This window comes from Anguilla anguilla, chromosome 5, assembly GCF_013347855.1.
Source record: "Anguilla anguilla isolate fAngAng1 chromosome 5, fAngAng1.pri, whole genome shotgun sequence".
NCBI lineage: Eukaryota > Metazoa > Chordata > Actinopteri > Anguilliformes > Anguillidae > Anguilla > Anguilla anguilla.
This window is the reverse complement of record NC_049205.1, coordinates 26,718,824-26,738,899: the sequence shown is the minus strand read 5'-3', so window position 1 is coordinate 26,738,899 and position 20,076 is coordinate 26,718,824. Positions and strand designations below refer to the sequence as shown.

Sequence of the window (20,076 nt, the reverse complement as noted above, 5' to 3'; positions counted from 1 at the left end):
ACTGGTATCATTTTTAAAAACTTTTTCTTGTTTATTTCGTTTTTCGGTGAGCAGCGTTTTCACTGCTGTATAGGCATATCTTAGGGCTATTGTCGGGTTTCTTGTTGCTATGACAGAGTTAGATTTTTTAGTGGTGAAAGAATATTTTTATGAATGCCAAGATAGACAATATTGTCCATTATGTCAAGGGTGGGGGCTGTTTTGTAGATGAGACTGCAGGGAGGGGGTGCGTGTTTAATGAACGAACAGAGCGACAATGGTGGGGCTGCGAAACTCAGTTTTCGCCATAGTTGTCGTGTATCGTCTACTAATGAAACGAAAACAACGCGTTTCTGTTTTTATGTCACACTTTGGTTGCAGTAGCACCAAATGTTTGAGTTTAGTAATCTGGGCACGCCGGCGTGCCGACCACTAATTCAGTTGCACACGTCACAAAGTACATCCGTTGCACCAATATTATATCTGGACCAAATCCCAGCTTTTACATTCACACCATTATCTGTCGGATATTTAAAGGAGTACCATGGTGATTTTCACACTTTCTCGGTTTTATGTGCTATTTGCACAAGAGGCATTGAAGAAACACAATGAGCAAAGTATTAAATATGTCCGTTCTGTATTTTTGGAGAAATATGCGTTTTAAATTCATCGTCCTATTTTCAACCGGTTGAGAAAGTTGTCATTTTGCTACGTCACGAATACAGTAACCACTCCTATTTCCACGCCCCGTAAAGAAATCTGACAGGACACACCGTCCTGCTGTTCAGACGATGCAAATATTTTACTAACGTTAGGTTCACTTAAATTAGAGTGCCTTTAGATTATTTCTGGTTATATGCATTTAGCTAGCTAGCTAACGTTAGCCAGCTAGGAGGTTTGCTTTCATAAGGCAATGTTATCGATAACGTTAGCTTGCTAGTTTGCTTTTATGAGGACGTTATATTTGTGCTTTTATCTTAACTTGGCTAGCTAGATAGCAAAAATTATAACTGGATATAAGTCAACGTCCTTACCTTAGCTATCTATCGATACTTGATATACTACTAAGCTAGCTAGCTTGTGAAAATTCAGTCTCCCAAAGAGAGCGCGTATCATGGGGGTAGCTATTGTAACGGGGCACGGTCTGTCAATCATAACTAACTGACAGTTCTCATTACCACGCCCAGACGGTTCGGGTGAATTTTTATAGTGGGAAATTTAGGCTTAGAAAAATACGTTTTAAAGTACATTGAAATGACTGAAGAATAAAAAAATTATGCACATTTGTTTTGTTGTTGCCTAAAGACAACTGAGAAGTGTCACGTTCAACCACCATGGTACTCCTTTAAAGCGAAATTCCTTGCCTAAAATGGACACGATCTAACGTGCTACCACAACTGTTCTGCCCCATATAAAATACAAGTAATCGCGTTGCTGTCACATAACATTGAACATTTAGTGACCATACCCCAAATGAATGGACATTGCTTAATGTAACAAAGTTCTCAACAGCAGGCGATTGGTCACATTTCACGTCAATCAAGTGTACCGGTCTGTCAAGCAGAAGCTGTATGAAATGGGAAGAAAACGACAAGAACTCGCATCAACATCAGTCTGTTCATCAGTTTAACTTTCACTCCATTTGTAATCGGTGTCATATTAGCCAGTAAACACAAACCCAATAATCAAACACAGTGCGGAAGTTAACTTAGGGCCAAGCGCATAACCTTGGCAACGCGTGAGCGTCAGATGATAGCGTCTATAGTATAATTTTAATGGTTGATAATTTTCATTAACATACTCATTTTTTCCTTGGTGTTCTATAAGGAATATGTCTGGTTAGTTCCTTGAATGAAGTGCTTTGGCTGTATTTGGTGTGAACTCAATTTTTTTTCCTGCAGATGGCTTAATAATGTGCTCTGATTCTGCAGTTAGTATTTTGACAATAGATGTTTTGTTTGTCCAGCTGCTGGAACTTGAATTTGTTTAGTTCTCTGCAAGTAGCCCTGCTGTTTGATGACAGAATAAAGACATACAACTTCCATCTGTTATATAATTTATGAATAAATGGTAAATGGTAAATGGACTGCATTTATATAGCGCTTTTATCCAAAGCGCTTTACAATTGATGCCTCTCATTCGCCAGAGCAGTTAGTGGTTAGGGGTTAGGTGTCTTGCTCAAGGACACTTCAACACGCCCAGGGGGGGGGTTTGAACCGGCAACCCTCCGACTGCCAGACAATCGGTCTTACCTCCTGAGCTATGTTGCCCCGGAACAAGAAGTAGGCCTACTGTGTCTTGCTCAAGGACACTTCAACACACCCAAGGGGGGGTTTGAACCGGCAACCCTCCGACTGCCAGACAATCGGTCTTACCTCCTGAGCTATGTTGCCCCGGAATAAGAAGTAGGCCTACTGTTTTTTAAACAGGCTAGGCAGCAGTAAATACTCAAAGATGTGTAAACATGAAATTGTGCAGAATTATTGTTTTGTTGTAATTGTAACTGTTGGTATATATTATACAATGTCACATGTAACTGTTTAAAAACATCATTTGAAATACCCTTGTAATTAATGTAATAAAAATTCATAGTGTATACAGTTAAATAATGCCTTTTTATTGTGCAGAGAAATATTTAATATTTAAGTAATATACTGTATTTTGCTTAAAGAACTGTAATTTTCAGGTTCTGGTTATTAGTGCTTTCATGTGTCAGCAATATTGTACACAGTCACTGCAATGTTCCAAGAAATACTATGCTCAGTCTTAGCACTTTGTTAAGCCTGTGTCCTTCTCTGTGTGCTGCAGGCTGACATCAGGCCACAGACAGATGGCTGCAATGGGCTGAGATACAACCTAACCTCTGATATCATTGAATCCATCTTCAGAACATATCCTGCAGGTGAGGTGAGGTAGAGCACCTATCATGGGAACTCAATGGAAAGATACCACTGAGGGGAGCCACACCTAAAATTCATGTTTTTTTTCATGCCTTTCATGTTTTCTAACGGTCCCAGTAGCCTCGAAATTAAGCATTGTGCTCAAAGATTATATCTAACCTGGACAGCTGTTCTGCCTCTGCAACTTAATCTCCTAGTGGATCAAGTTAATCTGCCAATGTGTTTTAGTGCCAAATTTTGTTTTATATTTGAGACATGAACACAGTGGTCAAACTAGGGTACATTGGCAGTTCTAATTTGGTACATTGGCTACTCTTAACAGTCTGCATAATCTTACATAGTCTACATAAATAACTTTATGCAAACATGTGGATCCGCATGATCAACGCAGTCTAGAACAAGATTTATGTAATTAATGAATTAACAAAAAAATGTTGCGTTTATCTATGAAGAGAGATTAGTCTCAGTATTATTCACAAATGCGTGTATCATGATTCATAAATAAAAGACATGTCACAAACGTGTTTAATATCCACGCGCAAATATCTTTCAATTGTAAAAATCTAAATTATGCATTGCTGTAAATCACAACATATTCACGTATTTCACTACAAATCTACTGTTTTGACTCAAGAAACTCACTGTTGCATCATTTTCAAGTGGGAATTACAAGCTTTCTGTTCGTACAGTGGCCTAAAATATCTAGGGTTCCAGAAACATATCCAAAATCTCTCAAAATGAATAAAATGCTTTCTGTCCATTATAAAGCATATAAATGAGTCCCTTATGAAGGTTTCAGATGAATCATTGATAAGCATTTATATCAGATTTAAAAATAATGCAAAAATATTGTCACACAATGCGGTACAGTACCAAAATGTGTAGTAATGAACTCTTGTATGTATTTCTATACCCTGTACTCTTGTATGTTTTCTTGTATGGGGATGGGATGACATGAAAACAATTTTCAACTTTCCACCACGTTTTGGCAATGTTCCAACTCTCACGTCATTACTGCTGCACGCATCACAAAAACTACAAAATTACCAACGAATGCTTACATTAGTGTGAGATCCTCATTATAAAATACCACTAACCTATTTAAAGACACTCAATTTCACAAATTACGTATAAAACCAAAATATTTTGAGCAGTAATACATAGCAATGATAATCTTATCTGTGTTCAGTAGATAGAGACAGAGACAGTAAATCAATGATACAGTTCTACCCGCTTCTGTCTTACTCCAGAAAACGAGGTCAGCTAGGTCTATCAGCAAACATATGGGTTAGCTATGCTCAGAAGTCCTCAATAATAATAGTGTTTTCCAAGAAATTATGAAAAATCATTCACATTTGTCAGGTGCAGTGTCTGTTACTGCTACCACAAGGTAAATGCATAAGTGAATGCGATGATGAGAAAACGTTCGGTTATGCTGAGATATAAAACGCTATTCCAAAAGCAAAATTAGACATGTACATGTTATACATCGTTAGAAAGCTTATACTGTCACCTACTGAATAAATGAATTGTCAACCAAGCCAGACTGCTACGCACAGCTATTTTGGAAAGTACCCAGGCGTCACAAATGCGTGTATTTCACAAACGGATTGTCCAAGACAATACATGACCGCTCGGTCTCAAAAGGGACATCTCTACATGTAAAACCAATGGCAAAGTTGTATATTTATTCAATATTTTGTCCCAGATATTGGCTGTAGAATGACTTGAACAGGACAGTTTTCAAAGATTATTTTGTTATTCAGTGTGCAGCATTTTCACTGCTGTATTGGCATGTCTTAGGGCTATTGTCGGGTTTATCTGGTTGCTATGACGGAATACGATTTTTGAGTGGTGAAAGAATATTCTTATGAATGCCCAGATAGACAATATTGTCCATTATGTCATAGGTGGGGGGTGTAGTTGCTGATGATACTGCAGGGAGGGGGTGCTTGTTAAATGGATGAGCAGAGCGACAATGATGGTGCTCTGAAACTCCGTTTTCGGCATAGTTGTCGATTATTGTCTACTTATGAAACTAAAACAAAGCGTTTCTGTTTTTAACTCATACTTTGGTTGCAGTAGCACTGAATGTCTGAGGTCAGCAATCTCGGCATGCAAGCGTGCCGACCCCTAGGGGCTTTGCACTAAAAGGTTAAAGTAACAATCTCAAAGATCTCCGTTTCGTTGTCTTTGGCAGCACCTATGGCGATAAGCAGTAATTGCAGGTGTGTTTTTCCCACGGCGCGCAGGAACTGCCGCTGTGGGCTATGCATGGCAAATTGTGGTCACTCACTCACTCATGGACGACCTTTGAGGGACGTTTTGTGGGACGCATGCGCAGGTGGTGCCAGCTACAATGTGTCTGCGGAAGTGAGTTGCGCCGTGGGTCTGGTCTGTTACGTGCTTGTTGGACCTCACTTCCCAAAGATCCAAACAGTGTCGCCTGTGTGACGTCAGTCAGTTGGCACCTGGGCCACGCCTCCATAACAATTTGAGGTCACCAGTACACATGAAAGCGAAAAGGGAATGATGTCTTCTGAGACGGTAACTATAACACTTACTATATACTGAATAAAAAATGGCTGTTATAAAAGAAACGTTATGTACATACTCATTCATTGTCTAACTTTAGGCTAACTTATTCCGATCAATACAATATATTGATGAACTTGATGGCAATGTAAATAACGGTAACGTTTAATTGGCTACATTGCAATGTTACAAGGTAGCGTTGAATTCGAGAGATGTTTTGCGAGGTCGGTACTGGTCGATGCTTTACACACAGCAGCAGATTCCTCTGTTCTTGCTCACAAAGGAGACCTGGTTCCCCGAAAGGCTTGTAAAGCACAAGTCTTCCACCACAGAAGAAGGCAGCCCAGATATTTGTGTGTGGATCAGTAGCTCTTGTATGGGTCGGGCTGCACAAAATAGGTGTGATGTATTTGTGCAAAAGGGAAAATATATTCACAAATGTATGCATTTTACAAATCAGTGCATATTCTTTTACATGGCAATTGCCAAGAAACAAATTGAGCGATATTTGTGGATTGTGAAACACATTTTTGACTACTCGCTTACTTACTGGATCATGATACATGCATTTGCCAATAATATTGAGACTAATCTCTCTCCATGCTTATTTAAAGATCTTTAAACTGTTGGGCATGTATTCAAGGGAAGAATTTTGTAACCCCTGGCAACATACATTATCCTCAAAAGAAATCTTCACTAGTTGAATTCTGGCAAACTGGACACTTGTCAATGAAGTAGACTGATGTCTATTTTATTTTAAGGTGACCATTTGTTCAGAGGCTGTCTTCATTTCACCTATGCAAATTGTCCATGCAGTTATGGTGCGCTGCACTAGTGTTTATTATTAATGCAGTACCTGCCAGGTTTAAATGTTTTTTAAAGACAGCTGTGAAAGCAGGCTTCCCTTAGTGAAATGCAGTGTATGGTTCTGCCCTCTGGCGTATATAGAGCTCTAAAAGCATCTTTCATAATAATAGTATTTTCATCCTGATGTTTCTTTCCAGTGAAACAGAAATATGCTGAAAATGTGCCTCACAACTTGACTGAGAAAGAGTTTTGGACCCGGTTCTTTCAGTCTCATTACTTCCACCGAGACCGGATCAGCACCGGGCTGCAGGACCTCTTCTCCGAGTGTGCCAAGCAAGATGAGAAAGGTATTGTTCCGGCTGACTGTGGTTTTAACCGACTGCCGACTGAGGGGGCGTCAGCAACGCACAACTTGTTCTCTTGCACACATACTCTTAAAATGCTTATTTTCTTTCTGCCTACAGCTTTTAAGCTAGACATGCCATTCCAACTTTATAATATTCACCATGGCTCAGTAGTGCGCTTTCCATGAAATATTACAGCACCACATTTTGGTGCTGTAATAGGTGTTTTAACCCTGTTTGACCCAGAGTCATTAATTTTGGTACGTAGGTCCCTCTCCTCATGAAAAACAAGTTTACTTCAAGAAGTCAAGCTCGGTCTACTCAGATTTTCTGCCTTTTTTAATTTTGTGAAAAACACAAAAACAACTGCTGCTGCAGAAAGACTTTCCGGATATGCACAAAACTTGGTATGCTTCACATGTGGATCTACATTCTCTACATGCAATATTATTAGCAGAATTTATAATGGCTGTTATGGTGACACATGGCGCTGGCAATAATATGGCAATATTTTGTGTAATAACGTTACGTTTTTAGACTGAGGCTTATGGTTTGTGCCATTGTAAAACAGAAAGTCACTGCTTTATTTTGAATGGTCTGCCATTTTTGTAGACTGATCAGTGGCAAGATATTAAACATTAAAGTTAGGTGCTTTTTTATGGATGTTTGGAAGTTGTTAAAAAAAAAAAAGGTGCAATTTGATGAATTGTGGCACTATTTGAGTCTACGAAATCCCATTGGCTTGTAATGGTAAGGTTCCCATTTTCATATTGTCAGTAGGCTTATAAGAAATATGGTGATACTCCGTATTGTGTTTCTATATTCTAGTGGAATTACGACAATGTGAAAATAAGTACCATGTGTAACTCAATGGCAGTAGCTTGAATGGCTGTAGCCTTTGTGCTGCTTCCTTTAGTTAGTTAAAGTATGATCAAATGCAAACATTGACTCAGACCTGGGCCCAGTTGTTCAATAAGTTTAATCTGGATCAGAATGATCCGGATTTGGAAATCCCATGTTTTGCTATCCAGGATCAGGTAATCCATCTGACATTTGTGCTGGTTTTACAAAGCAACATTGGATTGGATCCCCCTGATCCAGATAGAAACTTTTCAAGATTACCAAATCCGGATTACCAGTGCTCTAAATGGCACTACATATCACACTGTAGGATACTAGCTATGTAAAGAACAACAGATAGAATAGCCAGCGTGGGGTCACTAAGTGTTTTTATTTGAAGAGACAGAAAACAGCACAATAAAACAATACAAACATCCCCTTCCATTTTCAATTTCTTTTGAACAGTCAGACCCCTCATCTGACCCACAACAAATAAATCAAAACAAACAAATATACATTAATCACAAATACATTGTGGATATTTTGAACACATGTTTTAAATCATAAAAAGGCTAAATGTCCAATAGTTAACAAAATAAAGAACGTTCTGAGTTCTTCTTCATTTCCAAAGGATGACCAGATTGCCCAGACCAAGCGAAAGTTTTTTCTTTTGGGCAACATGCCCAATACTATTGGGGTTATCGACTGCACTCATGTGCATAAACAAGCACCTCATGAGAGGGAGTGGGAGTACGTCAACCGAAAGGGGAGGCACAGCATCAACATCGAACTTGTCGGCTACGCTGACCTCATCACAAACTGCCTTGTGAAGTGGCCTGGGTCTGTCCATGATGTGCGTATCTTGAGGGACAGAACTCTATACAGAGAGCTCCAAACCAACCGACCGGATGCTATAATATTAGGATACAGTGCCTATCAACTCCTACCATGGCTGGTGACCCCTTTTCTTGCAGCAAACACACCTGAGCAGGCTCAACTCAACACTGCTCATTGCAAAACAAGATGTGCAATTGAGTGTATAAATGGAGCTCTGAAGAGGCGCTTTGCATGCCTTAACTACTTTCAAGTGGAACCACAGGGAGCGTGCAACACAATACTTGCCTGTATTGTCCTGCCCATCATCGCTACCAGGTGCAATGTCCCTCTCTGTGATGACATTTATGATGCACCTGAACCTGTTGAAGACCCAGACCAACCTCCGGCGTTCTGTCAGAATGAGGGACTGACTGAACGTGCGATAAGGGATGCAACTGTTAGAAACTACTTCTGACTGGTTCATCTCTGATGACTGTGTAATTGTAATTAATATACAGTGATAAATGACAGTTAAAATTAAATAAATTATTTTTTTTGATATTGACAGCTGTTTTGGGGATTATTTTATGGGGACAAAATCCTTTTTTTTATTTTTTTTATTTTTTTAACTTTACTGTACTGAAAGGCTTAATAGGTAGCCTAATGTCTACTTTATCTACTTTATCACTGTAACAGTTAAACAAATTGTGCAAAATATTAATAAATGTATATATACTACATGATACAAATGTATTATTTGACCAATTTTAAAGTTTTATTACATTTTGTTCCTTAAAAATACACCTTGAATCCACCCCTCTGCTGGGATCAGGATAATCCAGATTTTTTGGGTCAAAGGTATCCCAATCCTACTAAAAAGTTTTGAACACATACTGAAGGTTTGATCCAGATCAAAACCAAGACTGGATTACGTGATCTAATCTGATTTCAGAATCCTTTTTTTCTTTTGAACAAGCCATTTTCAAGATTTGATCCAGTCCGATAGCCAAACTCCGATCAGATTACTTCTGAACAACTGGGCCCAGGAGTTTAAGTTAAATCAGCCTTTTTCAAAAAAATTAACAAAATCCCCTGAAATAACAATGACTTTTGTTGAGCAGGGAAAATTCTCATCTTAGAATAACCAGGCACAATGAGGAATATCCTTAAAAGAGATTGGATTTATTTCTGCAGAAAGATTTTTGCACTTACGCAGAGGATGGACAAGCTCAAACTGAAGAAAAAAGGGGCAGTCCCTTCTTTTTATATGCAAAAGTGTTTTTACCAAAAATATACCTAATTCTGTATCTGGTTGGTGCATGATTAATACATAAGCATATAGTAAGATAAAGTAAATGATTGACTGTGTCTAATAGCATGAATACTGAATAACCACACAGTGAACTTTTAGTCTTCAATGTTGCATAAATGTTTCAAGCTTTAAATCAGGTCAGGTTTGGTCTTTATCAGTTTCTTTCAGAGTCCTGAGCAGCATGGCGTCCTAGCAGGTTCCTTCTTGGTAGGATCGCAGTGGGGAGGATAATGAGGGTTTTTGTCCTTGCGGGGTTCGGTTCCTGGAGACGGAGAGGCCCTGCTGCAAAGCCTAGGAATTTTGTGTTACATTTACTTCTACTTCATGCTAGAGACAATCATTTTAAAATGAGCTTCAATAAATAAAAATCCTAAATGAATGGAATAATATATAATGGATGAATATTTCATAAACAGCTAAACAATTAAGAAACATGAACATATAAATAACAGCATTATATCAAATCAAATAACGTTACACTCTCAAATTAGAATTCTTCTCCAGGCTAAACATGGAACTACTTTGATGCTTTGAACCTGTCTGGTTTTAGGAGATTTAGGAGGTTACAGAATGGAGTGTCAATGTTTCCCGCAGTTCAGAGCCCTCCCTCCAATGGTGTACTCATAGCATAAATAGGCCTACACAATTACTTCCTCGCAACTTTCACCATCAGGGGATTGCATGGCTTGTTACTTCAGTACAAAATGAGAGGATACTGTTCTCCATCAATTATCAAGGATCAAATTGCACATCAAATAATTGGCACTGTTAATACACTAAATAGCCAATAGACAAATAATGATAACCAAATACAGTTGAGGCCAAAAGTTTAAATACACCTTGGCTAATGACATTCAAACTCAATTTTTTCACAACTCTACACATCAATTAGGGTATCAACTTTATCTTCATAAGAGGTAATTTCAAAATAATATCTAAGACCGATTTATTTCAGCTTTTATGCAGTGGCGTCGCTAGGGGTGGGCTTCCGGGCTGAAGCCCCGGAATTTTTTCATCCAGCCTTGGACCTTTTGACACACAAAAAAATTTTTTTGACACCCAACAAAAAAGAGATACAGCACCAAATATCTTTCCATTTAATGGAGCCCTAACGTAAAAAATCACCCCTTAAAATCGAGCAGTAAGTAACTGAACCGACTAGTAGGCGCAGTAGGTTGCAATCAGACTTTTCGCCAGTCAGCAGCTCAGCCGGAGAGTGCAGAGCAGCTAGCTTCAGGTTTGTGCAGGGCAGCACAGTGTTGATGATACTGGCTATACATGCAGCTAATTGTGATTAACTAAAATTAGGCTATTAGCAAGCTCAAATCAGATTTAGAAGTGTAACGTCAGCAAAATAATTATTTGTGACGCCAGCTCAGTAACATTAGTACAGCCAATGTTAGCTAACAACGTTAGCTAGCTAACTGGCTGGCTAAGCCAGCTAACGTTGTTAGCTGTGTATTCTTTTTAGCTTGCCTGCCCAGTGCCTTGCCAGTTTACATGCTAGTATGAAAGATTTTTTAAAAAGCCATTACATATCATCACTCACAGCTGCATAGAATAAGCAGCTAGGTGGTTAGCTAGCTATTTATGGCCAGTATTTTGTTTATTAATTTAGTTACAGTATATCTTATACATATTCTGGTAACTAAGTGTTTGTATCAAGTGGCCAAAACCAGACTTTGTTTTTGAAGCTCATTTCCTGGTCTTGTTCCTGGTTTCTCACTAGCGCCACTGCGGTTGGCTCCAGTATAGGTGTTTTCATATCCGGTTTCCATGAAAGTCCACGGTACAAATGCGGTCGAAATACAAAGTCAATAATTTTTTCTCACAAGAACAAATAGGCACAATATGTGTATTTTATTCGTCTTATGACTGTCCGTGGGTCTATTTCATGATTTATTGTGTCATTTGGGCACTGTTATAATATTTGTTGTGGACCAATGAGATGCAGTTTGGGTCACTTCCTGATTACTGCTATGGTCATTGGGGTGGGAGGTGGCGCCTCTTGGCCTTGACATTGCGAGTCTGACTCATCGTTCACGGTCCACCTGTGCGAAGTCAGAAAATGCAGGCATCCCATTTTGTAGTGATTTCATTATGGCGTGTGCTATTTACAGCTGCACTAGACGACCATAAAATAATCCTCCTCTGAAGTTTTTCGGTAGCCAAGTCATTTTTACTATTTCCTTTAGCCTACTTAACCAAATAATTTGTTGGCAGAAAGCGAAATCAGCTTGCTATATTTGGTAGTCCAGTAGCCTATGCTAAAACAGTTCGCAACTTCTACCAAGCCATTTGACTAGCTAGCTAACCCTAACCGGCAAATATTCAATCTGTCAAACGTGTTTGACGGCTTGTCAGTCGTGTATATTCCGTAAATGTCTGCCTGGACCATGCTTCACGGATGTGACAAAGCTACTGTAATCCCGATTTTGGGATAAACACTGCAAAATTTTCAGTTTCACGAAGCGAATTAAGAGTCTTAAGGTTTATTTGCTGGATAACATACAACACACGATGAAATCACACACACAGAATTTAATGAAATTAACCATCATTGTAAGACTGGCATTTAGAAAGGAACATATTTTTAGCATTTAAGAGACCGGCAAGAGCATTTAAGCCAGTGGTTCTCAGAATCGGTCCTTGCATACATTAGCTTTTCTCCATTGGTTTTGATGATCTACAAGAAAATAATAATATAATAATAATAATTAGAAATTCAATGTAGGCTACATTATTTTTGTCTTCATGCACCAGGTGGAAAACTTGCTCTACAAAGTGCGTTGTCATATTTACACGCCTGCAGATCCGTCATTAAAATACTTGGTAAATTTGTTAATCACTGCTGACGGCGTTGATTTTTATTCGTTTAAAAGTGACTTGCGAACGATCGGTCAGCGTCACCCAGCAAGTGAACACCACAAACGGCGATGGAGTAGCAGTTACTGGCTCATTAACTGACTGTGGCGAAAACCTATGGTGATAACTTGCTCGGTTAACAGCAGGTCTACCAGACAGTTATATGAAAATTAGCCTAGTCAAAAATCACCAGTACACATCTCTGATTGACCATCATGTAACAAACTTATGCCCTAATTGGACAAACTGACAGAGAAATATATATTTACATTCAGACTGTTTTAACATAAGTATCTTTTCCTTATTTAGTATGGTTTTTTTTGTAAACATACCCCAAGTAACAAAACAATCTAAAACTAATATCACACAATACCAATATGAAATTGCAAGCGAGAAATCAATAAGTGTATTGTCTTCACACACATCAAACACACATCTCTATAGGCTGTATGCATATAGCCTCCAGTCTTTTGGAAATAATCTTGTAAGAGCCAGGTTTTTCTTTTATATGTCCACATAAACAAAAATCATAGATTGTAAAAATAAGGAAACCATGTCCATTTTCCTACCAGTCCCCTTTCTTGGCGTAGGCCTGTTTGGAAGTTTCCCACAATCACAAACTTGCAGCAATTCAATAATCCAAGGGAAAAAGAAAAAATATGAACAAAAAAAGATTCCCAAAAATTTGAAAGTTCCAATGAATAATAATAATAAAAAAAGAACCCCAATCCGTATTGGCTCCAAATTATCTCCTTTTCAATATTCTTTGAGAGCTGACATTTGAGGCCTGGTACAAACACCCTCAAAAAAACACAACAGCCATTTTCCATTGCTCTTTTTAGACCTTTTTTTTTTTTTTTTTTAAATGGAAGCCTGGGGCGGGGCATAGTCTGCTCAGCCACGCCCTTCCTAACATTATTAAAGGCACAGGCAGCCAAAACCTTTGTAGTCATACCCATTTACTAATGTAGCATATTTTGGCTTACTAAAAGAAATAAGCTTAGATAGTGTGTTTGCCTAAGGCAACCACACTATTATTATCCCACATATTATTAGTGTGGTTGCCTTAGGCAATCACACTACTATTATCCCACATATTATTATTATTATTAGTGTGGTTGCCTTAGGCAATCACACTACTATTATCTCACATATTTATTAGTGTGGTTGCCTTAAGGCAACCACACTACTATTATCGCGCACATTATTTTTCTTTCTTTCCACCCATTTTTTGGACCGCTACTCCTCCCAGAGTTTTCGCACCACATACACGTGCCATGTGTCAAATTGACCGGCTTCTTTGGGAATCGATTGCTATTACTTTGTGGAAAGTTTCGCTGCACGGTTTTTGAGAAATATGACTTTTTATGCCTAATTTTTTCCCATAGAGATGAATGGAGAACGTGACGTCATACATATGCGAACGGTGAAGTTACAGCATTGGTCGGCTTAGCATCTACAGGAAATGTAGAATCCAGATGCGGTGCATATCTCTCTCGTCGTAATTACAGAAAACACACATTCGTAAACCTCAAATGCTTTATACCACAATTTAGATAAGACCTTGACGAAGACGTACATGCACGGATTGTGTTGTTCAAACGAGGTTTCCTGGCGACTTACCCACCAGAAAGGATATAGCTGAATGTGGAAGTGAACGTGATAAAACGGTATTCCAAATGAAAAATTACTAATGAAAACGCTGTCAGCTAGGTATATCAACAAACATATGGCTTAGGCATACCCAGAAGTCCTCAATTTCGGTTGACCTAAAAAAACGATATTCCAAAACTAAAAATAGACGTGCTGTTATACCTGGTTAGAAAGCTTATGCTCTCACCTACTGAATAAACAAATTCTCAAACAAGCCAGACGGTACTAAAAAGGGCAACAACGCCGTCAACAACACGTGTGCAGCAGCTTCTGGTCCGGTCTTACTCCAGAAAAAGACGTCAGCTTGCAATACCACGCATGTTGCTTTGGGTGTTCTCTAACTTTGTAGTACAAACTGGCTTCATCTACACATCATCGATCTAATAGGTGACAGAATAAGCTTTCTAACTATGTATAATATGTCAAATTTTACTTTTGTAATACCGTTTTATATTCCAGCAAGTTGGAAACTTTGGTCTCTTTATAACTGCATTCAGCCAGTGAAAGCAACACTTTCTCACCCCAACGCGTTTGCTACAGTACACAACTCCGCTTGCTTGTTGATGCACCCCTCGTTATAAGAGAAGTTACTAGTACTGGCTACCAGCCGATGCTTATTCACAGAAGCTGTATGAAACTATTTTAACACACATTTCTCGCCTCATTTTCTTTCTTAGAAATTTGGGTCGGCTAACACGTAATAGGCTATCCTCTGTCTATGAGTTGGTATCTAAGGTAACAGATTAAACTCTGAATTGCAGCCCAGTTAAATGTTTTTAGTTGAATGGTAAAAATGAGCTGAACTTAACGTAAAACCATAAATCAATCAAATTAATCTCCCTAGACCTGTCTTGCTTTTTACAATGGTGCGGTCGCGCAGTGTAGATATAGGGTTTTTCCAAGACCCTCTGAACTGGCCAGCTAGCTTTGTGATTCGCCGTCACTCGTCACAGCATACCGTGAGTAAAACACTGATCTCAAGTATTGATGAAGGGTTAATTTAGCTCTGAATACGTGTGTTGCAAATGAACTTGTTGCCGTGATGTTATATCATGTATACCATACTATGTCTCTGCTTATGCTACAGAAACTGTTCACTCCGTTCAGCACAAAGTCGACTTTGCGTTGGCGGCAACCACACTTCACAATTTCTGCAGGAATTGTCTAGTTGCACATATTATTATTCTTTCTTTCCACCAATTTTTTGGACCGCTACTCCTCCCAGAGTTTTCGCACCAAGTACACGTGCAATATGTCAAATCGAGCGGCTTCATCGGGAATGGTGTGCTATTACTTTGTGGAAAGATTGGTTGCACAGTTTTTGAAAAATTTGAATTTTTGTGGGCAATTTTTCCCCATAGGGAATGAATGGCAGAATGTTCAGCCTTGTGATGTCACAATGCTCTGTCTTCTCACCCTTGTGATGTCACAATGCTCTGTCTTCTAGCAGCAGTACTCTGGTCTCTCTCTAGGTTTGAACATTCTGCCATTCATCTCTATGGGGAAAAATTGCCCACAAATTGTGCGATGCCGCATCGGACATGGTAGAGAGTCCTTTGAGTATTGGTGTAGATCAGCCTCGCCCCCCTTCCTGATTGGCCGATGTTTGATATTTCATAACCTTTGAACCGTTTGTCATAGAGAACTATGAGTCGCGTCATTGGACTCAGTAAAGATCTAGCAACACCCTAGCAACCACCTAGAACACCCTAGCAACCACCTAGAACACCCTAGCAACTGCCTAGAACTCCATAGCAACCATCTAGCAACACCCTAACAACCGCCTAGAACTCCATAGCAACCACCTAGTAACACCCTTGCAACAACCTAGAACTCGATAGCAACTACCTAGCAACACCGTAGCAACCACCAGGAACACCCTAGCAACTGCCTAGAACTCCATAGCAACAACCTAGCAACACTCCATAGCAACAACCTAGCAACACTCCATAGCAACAACCTAGCAACACGCTAGCAACCACCTAAAACACCCTAGCAACCGCCGACAACTCCATAGCAACCACCTAGCTACAGCATAGCAACCGCCTAGAACACCCTAGCAACCACCTAAAACTCCATAGCAACGATCTAGCAACACCCTAACAACTGCGTAGAACTCCATATGAATGACCTAGCAACACCCTAGCAACCACCTAAAACACCATAGCAACCACCTAGCAACAGCTTAGAAACTGCCTATAACTCCATAGCAACCACCTAGCAAGACCCTAGCAACCGCGTAGAACTCCATAGCAACCACCTAGCACCAACCTAGCAATTGCCTAGAACCTCATTGCAACCACCTAGCAACACCCTACCAACCACCTAGAACTCCATATCTACCACCTAGCAACACCCTAGCAACCACCTAGAACACAGTACCAACCACATAGCAACATCCCAGCAACCACCTAACAGCCTAGCAACCGCCTAGTAACAACCTAGCAACTACCTAAATTCCCATAGCAACCACCTAGCAACACCCTAGCAACCACCTAGAACTCCATAGCAACCACCTAGCAACAACCTAGATTCCCATAGCAACACCCTAGCAACCACCTAGAACTCCATAGCAACTACCTAGCAACACCCTAGCAACCGCCTGGAACTCCATAGCAACTACCTAGCAACACCCTAGCAACCGCTTAGATCTCTATAGCAGCCATCTAGCAAATGCTTAGAACTCCATAGCAACCATCTAGCAACACCCTAGCAACCACCTAGAACACTCCATAGCCATGACCTAGAAACACCCTAGACACCACCCAAAACACACCCTACCAACTGCCTTAGAACAGTAAACCAACTACTTAGCACGGTTCACTCTGTTCACCACAAAGTCGACTTTGCATTAGCGGCAACCACACTTCACAATTTCTGCAGGAATTGTCTAGTTTATTGTTACAATTATACAATTATGCACAATTAGCTTCATTTTCTGTTGCATGCATACTATGTATGGAATGCATGTTACAATCAGTGTAGTCGATGTTCTTCCCCTGTGGTTAATATTTCTAATGCATGAGCTAACCACGGATAGCCTACCTAGCTCACTGGCAAGCTATGCTAGCTAAGCATATTCGTTTTGCTGAGAAACATAAATTGAAGATAACTTAACATAATTCTATTATTTATGTCATACATATAACGTGATTACATGACACAGTACAGTCACGGATGGAAATTAAACTCCGTAAACATTTGATAACATATTTTAAAACATAACGGCAGACAGGCAGCTAGCCTTGAGTTCCTTCTGCAATCGTTTGTTCAGGTTGATGGGCTTTTCTGCACCGGACTGTCAGTCACATTGTAAAAATCACAGAACTGCTTAACTCTATGGTTTTGGCTCCAAATCGACAACATGGCCGCGCCCGCCATTGAGCCTCAAAACGTGTTTTAGAGACCCAGGGAGAGTCAATGGGTGACGTCACAGTAGCTTTGTCCATATTTTTTACAGTCTCTGGTTTGTATAGCCAGTTATATTGAATCACGTAGCTATTTACTCTGTTGGTCTGTTTCTCTACTGTAACATAACCAGTTACATTAATTATGTAACTACACCTAGCTGTCTTCATTCTGCTTTGCAATATAGCCATATACATACATACATTCATTCAGCATTATATCCCTATGCTGGCCAGATTAGTAATCTACAGTAATGTTTGTATGTGTAATAATATAATAAATGGACCCCAAAAAAATTTACTGTGGGATTCAGGTCAGGGCTTTGTGATGGCCACTCCAATACTTTCACTTTGTTGTCTTTAAGCCTTTTTCTTACAACTTTGGAGGCATGCTTATGATCATTGTCTTGCTGGAAGACCCAGTTGCGACCAATTTTTAACTTTCTAGCTGATGTCTTGAGGTGTTGCTTCAGTTTTTCTAGATAATCATCCTTCCTCGTGATGTCATCTATTTTCTGAAGTTAACCAGTCCCTTTTCCAGCAAAAAACCCCCCACAACTTGATGTTGCCACCCCCATGCTTCACAGTTGGGATGGTGTTCTTCAGATTAATAGCCTCACCCTTTTTCCTCCATACATAGCACTGATCATTATGCTCAGTCAGTTCAATTTCTGTTTCATCTGACCAGAGAACACTCCTCCACAAGGCTAGGTCTTCATCCTGGTGATCACCTGCAAACTTCATTTTGGCTATTTTATGCTGGTCTTGGAGTGGTAGAGGCTTCTTCCTTGCGCGACAGCCTTTCAGGCCATGGCGATGTAGGATTCTCTTAATGGTGTATGTAGATACTTTGGTACCTGATGCCTCAAACTCCTTCAACAGTTCCTTTGTTATTGTCTGGGGGTTCAGTTGAACCTTTTGGACCAAAGTTAGTTAATTTGTGCCTCCTTCCTGAATGATGCAGTGTCTGTGGTCCCAAGATTTTTATATTTGCATATTTGTTTGTACAAATGCTCATAGGTGCCAGTTGACTCTGAATTAACTCCTAATTTTGACAATTGGCCAATCGGAAGCTTCTAAAAAATCATTACATCAATTTCTGGAATTTTCCAGACTGTTTAAAGAGACAGTCAGCTTGGTATATGTAAACTTTTGACCCACTGGAATTCTGATATAGTGAATTAAAGCTTAAATAAATCTGTCTCTAATTGATTGTTTTAAAATGACCTCTGATGTGAAGAAAGTAGATGCCCTAATTGACATGCCAAAAGAAATGTATTGTAACATGAAATTTGTTGTGAAAAACCGAGTTTGGATATCTTTACCCTAGGTATATGTAAACTCTGTTTGGCCTCAACTCTACCAAATAACCATTTATCCACAGCAGATGGATATGTAGTTATTTGTCAACAAAGTTATTGTTCCAAATGTGGCTGACCCTAAAACAACTAAGATATCGTTATTCTGTTTTTATTTTTACTTGCGTTGTGTAAATAACTCCTCTTTGGAGTTAAGGTACAAGCTAAGCTAGTGCCTTCAATCTGCAGCCTTTGGTAGCTATGTCTTGGATTTTATCTTCATCGGAGGCAAATAATTTAGTCAGGTCAGAGTAAATCAGCAATACAACTTTTATTTGGTCAAATATGGGATACTGTTCAAGCACTCCTCACAGAATTTGAGTAGATTACAAGTTCTGCCTCTTATATCTTTCTGGCCCCACGATGGTGGAATGACCTCCCTGTGGAGGTCAGAACAGCTGAGACTGTGACCCATTTCAAACGACGACTGAAGACCCACCTCTTCAGGCTGCACCTCTCCCCATCCCTTCCCCCCCTGTAAATGACTAAACTTAGGGTTGTAACTAGGCAGCTGTTTAATAGGTGACTTAGTTGATGCGCCAGTCTTAACGACTACTTGTATTTTTATTTATTTTTATTTTTCCATAGATTGCGTTGTTGCCGTTCTCGTTGTTAGTGTTAATCAGTTTAACCACCAGGGTCCAGGTTGAACTATGCGGTTGTTCCCTGTACTTGGACCGGTACTTCTCTCTAGGGGTTTCGTCATACTTGTTCCTGGTTATGGTTATACACTTTGTTGTACGTCGCTCTGGATAAGAGCGTCTGCCAAATGCCTGTAATGTAATGTAATGTAATGTAAAGCTTTTAGGCGGCCTTGTTCTAATCAGACAAGGTGATTCGCATAGCATGACACACTCCCCCGCCTGTACCCACTTTCTGGTTTCCTGTGAATCTTTTTGCTTCACCCTAGGAACCTTAATGAAACGCCTAGTTTTCTGTCGCCTCACGGCGGGGAAGAGTGTTCCTTCTTAATCAAACTTCTTACTCTCCCTTTGCATACTATCTTGTTTTGTACAGCTTGTCTTCAGTTGACATTATACAGAGTAAATGCAGTTTTCAATTGAGAAACACAGGCTATTGATTAGGACAAGACATTTTGCAAGTGATGGTCATTCATACATATGATACATACTGATTATATGCTTATAGCAAATTTTCTTTTAACTGATTTTTTCTTCATTTATAAGGTATATCCCTCAAGTCATGTTTACATATTCGTGACCTTCTCAGATACCTGTGGCAAGCTTCTTGTCTTCCTTT

General features: G+C 39.5%; 1 protein-coding gene across 3 annotated transcripts in view; it reads left to right on the top strand.

Annotated features, from left to right (window-relative positions):
- The window catches only part of gtf2h1 (general transcription factor IIH, polypeptide 1), a 100,906-nt gene that overhangs the window by 15,516 nt on the left and 65,314 nt on the right, over window positions 1-20,076 (top strand). For all 3 annotated transcript variants that reach the window (XR_004765146.1, XM_035417128.1, XM_035417129.1), the window contains exons 5-6: window positions 2,788-2,881; window positions 6,419-6,568. Coding sequence is in view for 2 of the 3 variants with exons in the window: in XM_035417128.1 (XP_035273019.1) it covers window positions 2,788-2,881; window positions 6,419-6,568 (244 nt within the window). In the remaining variant the exon portion in view is untranslated. The remainder of the gene's footprint in view (window positions 1-2,787; window positions 2,882-6,418; window positions 6,569-20,076) is intronic.